Source organism: Macrotis lagotis, chromosome 7 (assembly GCF_037893015.1).
Source record: "Macrotis lagotis isolate mMagLag1 chromosome 7, bilby.v1.9.chrom.fasta, whole genome shotgun sequence".
In the NCBI taxonomy this organism is placed as follows: domain Eukaryota; kingdom Metazoa; phylum Chordata; class Mammalia; order Peramelemorphia; family Peramelidae; genus Macrotis; species Macrotis lagotis.
The window spans coordinates 116,531,028-116,545,305 of NC_133664.1; the positions used below are offsets into that span (position 1 = coordinate 116,531,028).

The window sequence follows — 14,278 nt, forward strand, 5'->3', positions numbered from 1 at the left end:
TTAATCTGCATTCACTATTTCAACAATCTCATGAATATTTATTAAGTGACTATTATGCGTAAGCTATTACCCAAGGTGCTGGAGATGAAAAGTTAAAAAAAAAAAAAAAAACAAATAAAGAACACAGTTCTTGTCCTCAACTAGCTGACCTTAAATTAGAGGGGGAGAGGAAAGAGTAACATTAGCACTAACTTTAGCAGGGTAGTGCTTTTATGTTTCCAATGCATCTCATATCTATTACTTCAGTTAAGTCTTATGACAATCCCAAAGAGAGGGTGCTCTGGATGCTATTGTGTGCCTTACTGAGGAGGAAGCAGAAGCTCAGAAAACTTAAATAATCTAGACATGGTCAAACAGCCAGAAAGTGTCAGAGGCAGGATCTGGACACAGGTTTTCCTATCTCCAGATTCAAAAGTCTCTTCACAAAACCACGTTTCCTCCAATAAGTAATGCTGAATAGATAGAAGATTATTAGAGGATGGAAAGAACCCAAGATGGGGGAACCAAGAAGGGCTTCCTGTAGGTCTGAAAGGTTTCTAGGTTTCTAAGAGGGGAAAGCCCAGAAAGGGAGAGGGGACAGCCGGTGCAAAAGCACCTATTTTCAGGGAATGAAAATACAGGGCACAATGAGGGCAGTAACAAAAACTGTATCTACCAAGAAAAATTGGTGTCAGATTGTGGAGCATTAGTATCTTCCATAAAGACAGTTTCATAAATACTAAGTTAGGGTATTGGAGGAAGATATTTTCATCTTTCTGTATAAGGCCCTGTACAGGGAGTATAGAGGAAATTCATGTTATACCTGAATAGATACCTAAAAAGAAATGATGAAAAACACCTAGGGCCCTACATCAAAAGTGAGAATGCAAAACAAAAGTGAATAGGTTGGGGGGGGGCAGCTAGGTGGCGCACTGGATAAAGCACCAGCCCTGGAGTCAGGAGTACCTGGGTTCAAATCCGGTCTCAGACACTTAATAATTACCTAGCTGTGTGGCCTTGGGCAAGCCACTTAACCTCATTTGCCTTGCAAAAACCTAAAAAAAAAAGTGAATAGGTTGGGCAGTTAGGTGGCACAGTGAATTGAACATTGGCCTGGCAATTAAGAGGACCTGAGTTCAAATCTGACCTCAGACAGCTAATAATTACCTGGCTATGTGAGCTTGGGCAAGTCACTTAATCTCATTGTCTTGTCAAAAGAAAAAGTGAATAGGTTCCAGTAATCTGAAGCAAAAAATTAAAAAAAAGGAAAGGTAGACAAGACAGAGTAAGGAGGCAAGGCAAATTGGTAATGCAGTGGATCAGAAACACCTAAACTCAAATCTAGTCTCAGAAACTTCCTAACTGTGTGACCTTGGGCAAATTATGTGACCTCTGCTTGTCATTAAAAAAGAAAATGGCAAACCATTCCAGTATCTTGACCAAGAAAATCCCATGAAAAGTCCTGCTTGTGGTTAAGAAGAGTCAGACACAAATGAAATGACTGAACAATGACAACGGAAGAGTGAATCCATTGGTGGGGTTCATCAAAACTGAAATTTGAAAAAATAAAAACAAAACCCTCCAGACACAGAGAAAAGCTTGTAACTATCACTGTCACTAAGGGGTAACACAAGAGCAGGAAAGATAACAGGCTAAGTTGCCATCACAGGGGAGTTGTACTATCATTTTTCTGTTTTTTTTGAACTATCATTTTTTTTTTTTAACATAACACCTGCAGTACCAAGAAAGCTCATTCATGGGCAATGGAAAGGAATAAACAGACTTTGACACAAAAGCCTGAATTAAGGTGTGGGCTATCTCTACCAAAATAAGCTATGTACTGGTCCACTATAGAAAAGATAGGAGTGAACCTCCAAAAAACACGTTGAAAGCTGTTGGTCAGTGGACAAGAGCAAAATCAGATTGTGAAAAGGGTCAGGAAGGTCAAACATGCTAAGAGAGGATGGCTGTTAAATACACACAATTAACCTTATCTAGAGACAATTAATGACACATTGCACTTGAGAATAATGAGACTTCACAAAAATATTTATCTTTTATAACCTGAAGACTTTTTGAAACTCTGAAATTTTGCCTACCCTCAGGAGTCAATGACCTACAATCTTAAGAGGAACATGGCTATGTTAGAATTGTGTGTGAAACCTGGGACTGAGAATTAAAGGTCAAGATTTTTTTGCCTAAAAATTCTTAAAACTATTTAATATGCTCAGATAAACACTGTTAGAAGGTATGAGGTACATTAACCACACCAAAGTTATGTAATTCCTATATATAATTGAATAAAACATATATAAAGGAAAAAAATACTCTAAAATAAGTAAATTAAACTGGTTAAAGAATAAAAAATGCCTATAAATTACAAAATTGACTCAGTAGAGGGTATAAAAGGCTCTACTATACACAATAAATATAAACCCAATTTTTTTTTTAAAACAACGACAAAGGGGCAGCTAGGTGGTGCAGTGGATAGAGCACTGGCCCCGGAGTCAGGAGAATCTGCCTTCAAATCTGACCTCAGACACAAAATAATCACCTAGCTGGGTAACCTTGGGCAAATCACTTAACCCTATTCCCTTGTAAAAACAAAACAAACAACAACAAAAACAAAATCCAACTTCATTTCTGGTTCATATGCTATATGGAGAAAACAGGTAGTATGTGTTCAGTGGAATAAAGAAGTGTGTGTATGTACTAGAAGATCAGTTAAAGCAAAAAAAAAGTTTTGGAAATGGAATATTTCCAAAATAATATAATTAGAATTAAAGAAAAGAAGAGAAAGGAGGGTTTTTTGGGTCTGTTACTTATATCCAATTTTTTTTTTTTTGCAAGGCAGTAGGGTTAAGTGGCTTGCCCAAGGCCACACAGCTAGGTAATTATTAAGTATCTGAAACCGGTTTTGAATTCAGGTACTCCTGATTCCTGAGCTGGTGCTCTATCCACTTCACCACCTAGTTGCCCCCCTTATATCCGATTCTTCATGACCTCATTTGGAGTCTTAGCAAAACACTAGGTAACTTACCATTTCCTTCTCCAGCTCATTTTTCAGATGAGGAAACTGAGGCAAATAGAGTTGAAAAGGTTAAAAACTGGAAAAGAAAAATCTTCTTTGATCAATGAATATTGTTCCCAAGAAAGAACATAAATAATGTGGGGTTTTATTAAAAAAGAATAAGTACTTGGGATTAGGGATTTTCTCAAAAGATAGAATATTCCTTTCCAATTAATTTCCCCAAGGATATTTGAAATTTTTATTAAATAGTAAAGTTATTCCAAGAATCTTTCAGATACTTTCAGACACCATAGCTTTAACTAGCAATAAACAATAGTACAAAGGACTGAAGAAAAGCCTTAGAAATCAACTTTACTATGACATCATTCAAATCAAAGCTTTAAATGAATATTGCAATATATACTGTCAAGTTTATAAGTTACAGTAGGTTTGAGGATATAATGATTACTACTATTTGTCATCTTAGTACTTACTTAAAGAGAGAGTTTTTTGGCCTTTGAGGTTTCTTTTTGGCAAAAAAAGCTGCAAATTCCCGTCCTGTGCTGGCATAACTTAGCTGAGCTGATGGTTCAGAAGCTGTTCGAGTGTTCTTCATATCCAAATACTCTGTCAGCAGCATCTACCCCAAATAGACAAAACAGTTTAAAACACACAGTTCTAATAGGCTAACAAGACTCATATCAACAAATTCATAACAATTCAATTGCAACTCAGGACAGTTATTTTAAGTTTTTCCTTAGTTGTTTCCTAAATTGAAGATCGTTCTACTACCTGGTCAATTTCCTGCTTCCCATTACTGTCTTAAAGATGGAAGGGGCAAGCAACAGGAGGGCCTTTGCCCTAATTACAGCAGTACTGTTAAGACTGGAGCATTGGAGCAAGTGCTTATCTTTCACTTAAACAAATATTTATTATCTGCAGATTATACAATATGATCAGCTTGGAGGGATTTCAGGGTCAAGAAAATTTTTTTAAAGACCTAAGTGGCATTTTTTTTTTTTTTTGGTTTTTGCAAGGCAATGGGGTTAAGTGGATTGCCCAAGGCCACACAGCTAGGTAATTATTAAGTGTTTGAGGCCGGATTTGAACCCAGGTACTCCTGACTCCAGGGCTGGTGCTCTATCCACGGCACCACCTAACTGCTCTTAAGCAGCATCTTTAAGCAGGTGGAAATAACCAGTAGAAAAGAAGAAATGAAGGTTAGAAAAAGAGGGGGAATTATAAGAAGGCAAGGTCCTGACAAAGCTAAGAGTAAAATGGCAACAATGTCTTGCTTTTTGAGTCTGTCCACCACAGTATCAGAGAAACTATTCAGTCAGCCACTCAACTAGGCAGAATTCTTAGATATTCAAGCAATTCAATATCTGTCACACAATTTAGAAAGTAATAGAGCTAAGATGTGTACCCTTATCATGATTTCAAATTCAGAGCTCTTCATACTACTAGCAATCTACTTTAATTGTAAGGGCAAGTATTTTTTTTAATTTTTAATTTTTTATTCTTTATTTTTTTAAATAGATACGAAGGTAGCTTTCATTATTCATCCATTTGCAAGTTTATGATTGCCACATTTTTTTTCTCACTCCTTCCCCATGACAGCAAAAAAGTTGCATATGTATCTAACATATTTCTGCATTAGTCATATTGTGAAAAAGGAATTAGATCTAAGGGTGTTAAAGGGCAATTATTTTTAAAACACCCTGGTTTAACATCTTGAACACTAAAATGTGGTGGACTTCATTAAATTTCCTTATCCCTTCTAGTTCAAAACACTATAAAATGAATCTCCATTAACCAGAATATTCAGCAAAACTCTCAAATAACTAAAATTTCTCAACAATCTAACTGTATGAAAAAAAAAGATTGGTATAGGAAGTTTATGCTCTGAATAAAAACAACTTCAACCTCCAAAGATTTCTGGATGTTCAGATTAAAAAAAAAGTATGTAAGAACTTTGCAATCTAGAAAGTGTTATATAAACTTCAGCTATTGTTATTCAGGCTAAATTCTATTTATAAATCCATCTATGGTGCTATACAGTTAGATTGATATTTCAAAAATAACTACAATGCCTTCAGCTATAGAAGAAAGTCCAATATACTTTCTTTATTAAGGCAGGGAAATGTAATTATATTCACTTTACCTCAATTCCAAATCTTTCTATGAAATGAAATTAACTGACACTGCTCCTTTTACTATGGTTTAATGCATAAACCATAGTTAAGGAATCTGTAAAGCTAGTGATGCTCATTTTCCCCGCCTGAAATGAGGGAGAAAAGTGGTACAATCAATAAGTCAGGAAGACAAGAGTTAAACACGGACACTTCAGTGTGACCTTGAGCAAGTCATTTAACCTATTTGCTTCAGTTTCCTCAACTTTAAAATGGGGAAAATAGTAGCACCTCCCTTGCAAGACTGTTGCAAAGATAAAACAAAATATTATTCGTAAAGTGTTTAGCACAGTAGAAACTCTATAAGTGATAACTTCCTTCTTCATCTCAAATACATTAATGTGATAATACACAAATATATTACTGAAGTAGGTTAATATATTCACTTTTTTGAGGTTTTGTTTATTTTTCATTTCTTGCTCTAAAAATTCTATCTATTATAAAAGACATGGTCTCTTTAAATTACATAACTGAAGTAGTATCTAACGTCAAATAAATCCCAGGGGCAACACAGTAAAAGACTGTTAGTTAAGTCAGGTCAGAAATCTTATGTAAATTTAATTTTACAAGACAAGGGAGAAAGAAAGAGTACTGCTCTATATCTTGTCCATTTTAGTTATAAATTCATTGATCCTAAAATCTTTCCTAGGCAGTAAAGTGGGAAAATGTTTCTTTCTTGCTGGGAAAACAAGATATTAATAGAGAACCTTTTGTATCTTCTTGGTAAGACAAAATAACTGGAATAAGAGAGGTGATCATCCAGAAGGTCACGGAGCAGTGACAATTTTGTTTCTTTGTTTGTTTTCTCCTGTTATCTTTCTTTTTAAGAAAACTGAGAAAAAAGTCTGAGGTGAACTTTTGGTAAAAAGAAGAGTTAGAGGGACTAGCTAAACAAAACACAAAGACTAGAAAATTTTTAAAAATTAACTGAACAAGAATTTTGGCCCAGAGTGGAAGCAAAATTGTCACTTTAAAAGTATGTTTAAAAATAAAAGATAACAGGGCATGAAATACAATATGGGAAAAAAAGGAAATGGTCATATACCTTAGGCATTTACTTTGTTTTAATAATTTAAAACAAAATTGGAATCTCAAAAAAAAATCATATGCATTTTAGCTCAGACTGCATCACTGTGTACCAGACTTTGTCAAAGAAACACAGACTTGAAGCCATGAATGAAAAGTTTTTCTTAAGCACTAACCTAATAAGTACTGTGAAAACCCTAAGACTACAGTTACAAAAGCAACTCTGTTCCTTCTCTCCAGGAGTCTAGTGAAGGAAGACAACATAGATAAGGGAATGGTCCTTTAGAAAGTCCCAGAGATGGTGAGTGGAGTGTCAGGGGAGTTAGCTGGCGTGGTTTTCCAGTAGCAATGGTAGTTAGATCACTGTTATCCCAGCTAGAAATGGAAAGCATGGGGGAGATGGGTAAAGAGGGTATGTGTGAACTGACAGAAGAGATGGCAAGAAGACATTCAGGATAGATGGGAGGATGGGATAATGTGTTAGCACCAACAACTTAAAGGTTTTCCCTTTTCTCTGCAGCAAGAACTAGGCTAGGTTTTTTTTTAACTTATTTTTTTTTCCCCTAAAAGGTGGCACAGCTGACTTGGAGCTTAACAGGAGTTGGACAAGGGATGGTAAGGGAAGATTCATTAAAGCTATCTTCCCTTGATCCCATCTTCTCTGGCAATAATGATGTGACTCCTTGATCAACTAAAGGCACAAAAGCTTCCAAACACTTGGGGTTAGAGCCCTTCACAATTAGCAGATATCTCAAGATCACATCTGCCCTGCTGACCACATGTATTTCCATTTGGAGATAAGGAGAGATTTCTATCCAAGATAAAGTCTGATATACCCTTTATGCCTATTCTTTTTAGGCTACAACTAAGTAAACTTCTTTTGGTTAACTGTTAAAATTACCTGTGGTAACTGTATTTTATCCCTATGTGCTCTCCTCGATCTGACCTGAGAATCCCCACCAACCAATGGGGAACACATAAAGTATGGTTAGGGGTTAGCTTCAAACAGCAGAGAAACTAAGAGATGGAAGTGCTCTTGAGGTCCAAAGAGATTAAGTAATTTGCCTAAAGTCAAAGAGATCAGTAAAAAGCAGAGTTGAGATTTGAACCCACACTGACTCCAAATTGAATGTTCTTTGCTTTTCATCACACTGAATGCAGTGCACTCAAAGTAGAAGGGCAATAGGATCTCCTATCTAAAAATGTTTTGTACTTTTCTTTTACAACCACAAACAAAGAGGGGGACACTGGAGGGGTACATTTGACAGATAAGGAAAGGAAGGCTGAGAGATACCAAATTTTTTGTCCAATATCATAGTGGCTAAGTCAGCTTCAAATGTAGCCTGGTTTACCATTTCTTCACTTTATTGACTCCTACTCTAATTCCCCACTGCATTCTGATTTCAACCTTCCTCACAATCATCCTCAGTCATTGGTAGGACAGTTATTATTTCCACTTTATAGATAAGTCCTACCATCTAAGTCCTATCCCATTGCTTTTATAGAATGAAGGTAATCCTAGATTCCCAAAGGCTGGGCAGCAGAATAATCCAAGCTTTTGGAAATCCTACCTACAAATGTATAATTTTTTTTTTTAGGTTTCTGCAAGGCAAATGGGGTTAAGTGGCTTGCCCAAGGCCACACAGCTAGATAATTATTAAGTGTTTGAGAGCGGATTTGAACCCAGGTACTCCCGACTCCAGGGCTGGTTCTCTATCCACTGCGCCACCTAGCCGCCTCTACAAATGAATAATGTACCTGAAGGTCAGACATAATCTACCTCAATTGTTTTTCATCACATACTCTTCTATTCCCAAATCTACAATAAACTATTAAAGGATCCAAATGTATAGATCTAATATTCAAGATACTCTACAATCTGACCTTGATCTGCCTTCTCATTTTTACACCCCTATTTAAGTATTTAGTATTTATGAATCTCTAGATAGCCTGAGCTAATAATCACCATTCTCTGAATATGCTTTACAAGGTTCTACATCTATGTCCTTCCTCAAAACATCTCCCTGGTTGTAATTCCTTCTTCTAGTTATGTGAATGTTACTCATCTTTCAAGGACTACTAATCTCAACTTCTCCATAAAAATCCTTCCCGAGTCCTCATTCAACAATGACCTCTCCTCCAAACTAATTTGAATTTCACTTATTATCTATTATTCAAATGACTTACCTCATATAGTATCCATTCTTAGTTATTATTTTGTGATGTTGTCACCGAAACCAAACTTTAAGTAAGTTTCTGAAAGGAAGGAGCTACTACTACTACTACCACCACCAAAATTCAGTGAATTTTTACGTAGTACTTTATGTTTGCAATATGCTTCACAATATCTCATTTGATCCTCACAACCACCTTAGGAAATAGATTCTATTATTATCCTCATATAACAAAGGAAGAAACTGAGGCAGGTGAAGGTTAACTAACTTGTTCAGGACCATATATTTAGGAAGTGTCTAAGGCAGGATTTATACTCATGTCTTCCTGACTCCAGGTCTAGTGTTCTAAACACTGTACCACCTAAATGCCTCATTAGATTTGGAATCTGTAAAATTCTCAAGCCTTGGTCTAGCTGGTAAGCACTCAATAAATGTACTGTCTGATAAATTTAAGAATAAGCCCTATGTGGTAAGATGTTGCTACAAAGCTATAACCTGAAAATTATAGGCTAAATAATGAATACATAACAAGATAGCAGTTTTAGCTATAAAGTTCTATATTTTTACTAGGCAATGGGGTTAAGTGGCTTGCCCAAGGCCACACAGCTAGGTAATTATTAAGTGTCTGAGGCCAGATTTGAACTCAGGTACTCTTGACTCCAGGGCCAGTTCTCTATCCACTGAGCCACCTAGCCACCCCAGTATCAGCTTTTTAACATACTTTTTTTTTTAGGTTTTTTGCAAGGCAAATGGAGTTAAGTGGCTTGCCCAAGGCCACACAGCTAGGTAATTATTAAGTGTCTGAAACCAGATTTGAACCCAGGTACTCCTGACTCCAGGGCTGGTGCTTTATCCACTACGCCACCTAGCCGCCCCAACATACTTTTAAAAAATGTGAAGCATTGCTCCCATACCAAAAGGAATAGCAACAGGATGTTAAAAAAAAAAGTTGTTTTTTTAACTCCCTAAAAAAATAATAGGATAATTCTATATTGTATCAGATAGGCCTGAAATTGACTTGAATTAGAGTGAATCTTCCAAAAGGAGAACAATAAAGCAAATTCTATTAGCTAGCTCATGGAAGCTAACCACTGAATGTCTTCATACAAATAACACTTTTACATTTATATGATGATTGATAGCTTAAAATTAGTACACAAATATTCCTCCTTGAACACCTGGGCATTCCAATTTCTATTTTCCAAATAAGAAAAAAGTGAGGCCCATTAAAGTTGCATCTTGTCCACAAAGAAATCAGCTGACATATTTCTAACATTTACAAATCCACAAGGTACACTACAATCTCTATCAAAAATGTAAAATGGTTTATACCTTGATATTAGTTAGCTACCAGGCTCCTTATTTCCTGGTCCAAGTATCAAGAATCCTCTCTGGTAGGTAAGCATTTTAACACAATAAAAGTTATATTTTATGATGATTCTAAAATCACCTAAAAGGCATTATTAGCTGGAGTGACAAATCACACAAAGAAAGTCACAGCTGGAATGTACTTGAAAATTGATATAGCACTATTGTTCTTTTTAATGTCTGCTGTAACATTTTACTAGCAGTTGCTAAGATATCAGTCAAAAAGCTCATGATCTGTACATAAGGGTAAAGATTCTGCTGATTTATTGCTTAATAGAAAGTCTACAATATCCCCATATTGAACAAGTGTTCCCTACTTAGAATTTTAAATGTTAGAACTAAACCACCCCATTTTGATTCTCTGAATATTAATAAAACATCCATGTACACAGCATGGTGCTAGGCACTGGGGAAGGTACAATGTTAAGATCTTTTTTTGCTGTTGTTCAGTCATTTTAGTAGTATCCCACTCTTCATGACCCCAGTAGGGTCTGCCATTTCCTTCTCTAACACATTTTACAAATGAGGAACCCGGGGTAAGTAACTGTCTGATGCCAAATCTAAACTCAGGTCTTCCTAATTCAAGCTCTCAGTTCCCTATCCACTATGCTATCTAGCTACCCCCCCAAAACACCTAGTCTGCAAAGTAGAAGATGGTAAACATATGAGAGGGACAAAGAACTTACTATGAAAATATCTAGGAAAAAAACATTTCTGAAAATATTAATGAAAGCATTATAAGGAGTTAACACAATACAACAATCCACTGACAAACTGAAAGACATCAGCTTCTGGGATAAGAACTCACTATTTGAAAAAAATTGTTGGGAAAACTCAAAAATAGTATGGAAAAAACTAGGCATAGACCCACATGTCACACCCTATGCCAAAATAAGAACAAAATGGGTACAGGATTTAATCATAGAGACACCATAGATAAATTAATAGAACAAGAAATACTCCATCTAGTAGATCTAGGGAAAGGGGATAAGTTTATGAGAAAACAAGAATTAGAGTACATTACAAACTGCAAAATGAACGATTTTAACTATATTATATTAAAAAGTTTTGCACTAATAAAATCAAAGCTGTCAAAATTAGAAGGAAAGCAGAAAGCTGGGGTTTTATCTTCACAACCAGGGCTCTGACAACAAGGTCTCATTTCTAAAATATATAGAGAACTGCATCAAATTTATAAGGTTATAAGTCATTCCACAATTAATAAATGGCCAAAGGATATGAATAGTTTTCAAATGGAGAAATTAAAGGTATATATAATCATAAGAAAAATGCTCCAAATCATTACTGATTAAAGAAATGCAAATTAAAACAACCATGAGTTATCACCTCATACCTATCAGACTGGCCAAGATGAGAAAAAGGGAAAATGATCAATATTGGAGAGGTTAATGGGAAGATTGGGACATTGATGCATTGCTGTTGGAATTGTGAACAGATCCAACCATTCTGGAGAGCAATATGGAACTATGCCCAAAGACCAAGAAAATGTTCATATCCTTTGACCCAGCAATGCTAATTCTAGATCTATATCCAGAAGAAATCATAAAAAAATGGGAAAAGTCCCACATGTTCCAAAATATTCATAGTAGTTCTTTTTGTAGTGGCAAAGGATTGGAAATTCAGGGGATGCCCATCAGTTGGGAATTGGCTAAACAAGTTATGGTACATGAACACTATGGAATATTACTGTTCTATAAGAAATCATAAATGGTCAGACTCTAGAGAAGCATGGAATGAGTTACAGGATCTGATGCTGAAGGGAGTAGAACCAGGGGAACAATGTACATACACATCAACAAAAACAACTGTGTGAGATGAACAACCTTGATGCAGCTCCTCTCAGCAGTTCAGAGAGCTAAGACAACTGTATTAGACCAGCTATGGACTATGCTATTCCCTATCCAGAAGAAGGAAAAACTAAACAAAACAAATAAAACAACCCCTCAGAATTTGATAAACACATTATAAAAATTATCTTCTTATGTACCTCTTTCCCTTAATCCTAATTCCTCCTACCCAAAATAACTAATCAGTAAGCATGTTTATCAAAAATATGTCTGTACAATGCTAACCTGACTGTTCACCACTGAGGGGAGGTGGGGGAGGCTAGAAGGAAATTTTGTAACTTAAAAATATACATGGTCAAATAGATGAAAAAAACAAAAAAACAAAAATGCTACTCAAAAAAAGAAGTGAATTTACAAAGTCAGTCTTCAATCACTCAAACAATAAGCATTTTAAAAAATATTTTTATTTTTTCTCTCTCCTTTAATGTCCCTCAAATTATTATCTTGTTATCCATCCCCCTTACTCCTCCTAGAGTCATCATTTATAACAAAATGTATTTATTAAAAGAAAAGTAGAAAATGAATAAAATCTGCAAAACCAACAATTAAAAAAAATCTGACAGCATATGCAACATTCCATACTCAAGAATGAACTAGCTCTGACAAAGAGTAGAGAGGAAGGAATTTTCTTATATTTTTTTTCTCAGGAGACAAGCTTACTCTGTAATTTTCAACATTCATCTTCATTTATTTTGTGCTTGTTATTAATTCAATATATTGTAAGCATTTGTATCCATTCTTCTAAATTTTTCCATAATTCTCTGTATTCATCATATTCATCATGTTTTACAGCAAAGGGGCACTCCATTATATTCACATAATATGATTTATTCTATTGTTCAGTTGTTTTTCAAGCGTGTCTGATTCTTCATTACTCCATTTAGGGTTTTCTTGGCAAAGATACTGGAGTACCATTTCCTTCTCCAACTCATTTTATAAATGAGGAAATTGAGGCAGAGTTAAGCGGCTTGCTCAGGGCCACACAGCTAATGTCTGAGATCAGATTTGAACTCAATAAGATCAGTCTTTCTGACTCCAGACCCAGCACCTTATCCACTAGGTCTCCAAACTGCATCACAATTTATTTAGCCATTTCCTAATCTATGGGTATGCATTTTGTTCCCCGTTCTTTTCTATGACAAAAAAGTGTGCTATAAATATTAGTGCATTATCAATGGCTGCTTAGGGGCATATGTCTAGGAGTGGAATCTCTGAGTTAAAGAATATCACCTTATTTACTTAAATACAAAATGATTTTCAAAATATACTAATTCATAATACTACCAACAATATATTAGTATGTCTGACTTATACCCCAACATATTTGCTGATTATGAGGTAAATTATCAGGGTTGATTTGATTTTCATTTCTCTTATTATTGACTTAGTATATTATTTCATATAGTAATCAATAATTTGCAATTCTTCATTTGAGAATTGACTGCTTCCTTTGGGGAATGGTTTTTAATCTTATAGATTACTTCTAACTAGCTACCTATCTTGGATAGCAAACTCTTTTTCAAGAAATGTGGCATGGAAATTTTTTTTTTCCTGGTTAACTGTTTCTTATCTGAGATGTTTAATTTTGTTTGTGCAAATGCTTTTTGATTTCATATTATCAAAATTACATGTTTTAATTTTTGTAATTCTCTCTATGCATTGCATACTCAAGAATTTATTTCCTATGATCTTCTACTCTTCTGATTTTTTTCATTATAAGAGGTTCAGTATTCAAGATATATATATATATATTTTGAATTTATTGTGAAACATGAAAAAAGTTGCTGGCATAAACTTTATATCAGATTGCTTTCCAGTTTTCCTCAAGAGTTCTTATCAAATCAATTATGGAGTTAATTCCTAGATAATTTATGCTTTTGAGTTTATTAAATACATAATTGAGTTTTATTTCCCATTTTCTATCTAGTCTCTCTCAAAGGCCTACTTCTTTATTTTTAACCAATATCAAATTGGTTTGTAGATATCTTTATGATAGTTTTAGGATCTAGGAGGGTTAGTCCCCCTTCATAAGTATTTTTTTAATATTTCCTTTTTGTTCCTAAAAACAGAAGTTGGCCACTTGATTTGGTAAAACCAACAAGCTAAAAAACATTCTTAGATTACATGGGTTGTACACAAACATTTGGTGGTTCAGATTTTGGCCAATAGTTTGGCCAATGGTCTGCACTAAATGAACTGTTAAAAATATCTCTTTGGTTACCATGATCCTTATATTAACACTTTAAAGTAACTGACAGTATTGTCATTTTTTTATGTTGGTATGATCATCATGATTACCAAATATTCCACTAGTTAAATTGTTCTTTAAATATCTATAAGGGAGGTGGGAAGTTTCAAGAGTAAATAATATTATGAGCAAAGAACTGAGTTGAAATTAAGAGTTGTATTAATATCACTGAGTTGAGTTTAGAATTTGTGAAGGAAAACAGTGTTGAAAATAAGGCAAAAAAGGTAGAATGGATGTTGCCACTCTTTCATTTTCAAAAAGGAGCAAGGTCATCAAGGGGTGCTCATCTTGACCCATGCATGAACTGAAGTGAGGCAGAGTTGCACAAAGTTGTCAGCCTTACTCTCTCCTCCAAAAATCATCAAGGTCTAAGTACCAAGACAAAAGTCAAAACAACCAGCAAAGACCTGGAA

At 35.1% G+C, this 14,278-nt stretch overlaps 1 protein-coding gene across 3 annotated transcripts in view; it reads right to left on the minus strand.

Moving 5' to 3' along the window:
* EXOC4 (exocyst complex component 4) overlaps positions 1-14,278 on the minus strand; it is a 914,582-nt gene that overhangs the window by 660,042 nt on the left and 240,262 nt on the right. For all 3 annotated transcript variants that reach the window (XM_074193663.1, XM_074193664.1, XM_074193665.1), the window contains exon 8: positions 3,484-3,629. In XM_074193663.1, the coding sequence (XP_074049764.1) occupies positions 3,484-3,629 (146 nt within the window). The remainder of the gene's footprint in view (positions 1-3,483; positions 3,630-14,278) is intronic.